The 206-nt window shown below is 64.1% G+C and overlaps 1 protein-coding gene across 1 annotated transcript in view; it reads right to left on the bottom strand.

The window, feature by feature from the left end:
• Positions 1-63: 63 nt before the first annotated feature.
• The window catches only part of LOC104159281 (myeloid-associated differentiation marker-like), a gene marked incomplete at its 5' end in the record, with an annotated part of 801 nt that continues 658 nt past the window's right edge, over positions 64-206 (bottom strand). The window contains one exon of the mRNA XM_009697148.1: positions 64-202. Within this exon, the coding sequence (XP_009695450.1) occupies positions 64-202 (139 nt within the window). The remainder of the gene's footprint in view (positions 203-206) is intronic.

Genomic DNA, 206 nt, shown 5'->3' on the forward strand with positions numbered 1-206 from the left:
CACCGCTACCAGCACCCAGCTGCGTCCCACCACCCCTCACCCCACCAGGGCCACCCAGAGCCCTTAGGGAGGTGCCCTGATGAAGACCATCCTGGTGGAGTAGACCAGGTCCACCAAGTAGGCGATGAGGTTGAAGATGGTGAGGAAGGTGACCCCCAGGTGCTTGTCCCACCAGCAGTTCCTGTCGCAGGGGTTGGGGCGGCTCC

Source organism: Cariama cristata, unplaced genomic scaffold (genome assembly GCF_000690535.1).
Source record: "Cariama cristata isolate BGI_N322 unplaced genomic scaffold, ASM69053v1 scaffold39473, whole genome shotgun sequence".
Lineage (NCBI taxonomy): Eukaryota > Metazoa > Chordata > Aves > Cariamiformes > Cariamidae > Cariama > Cariama cristata.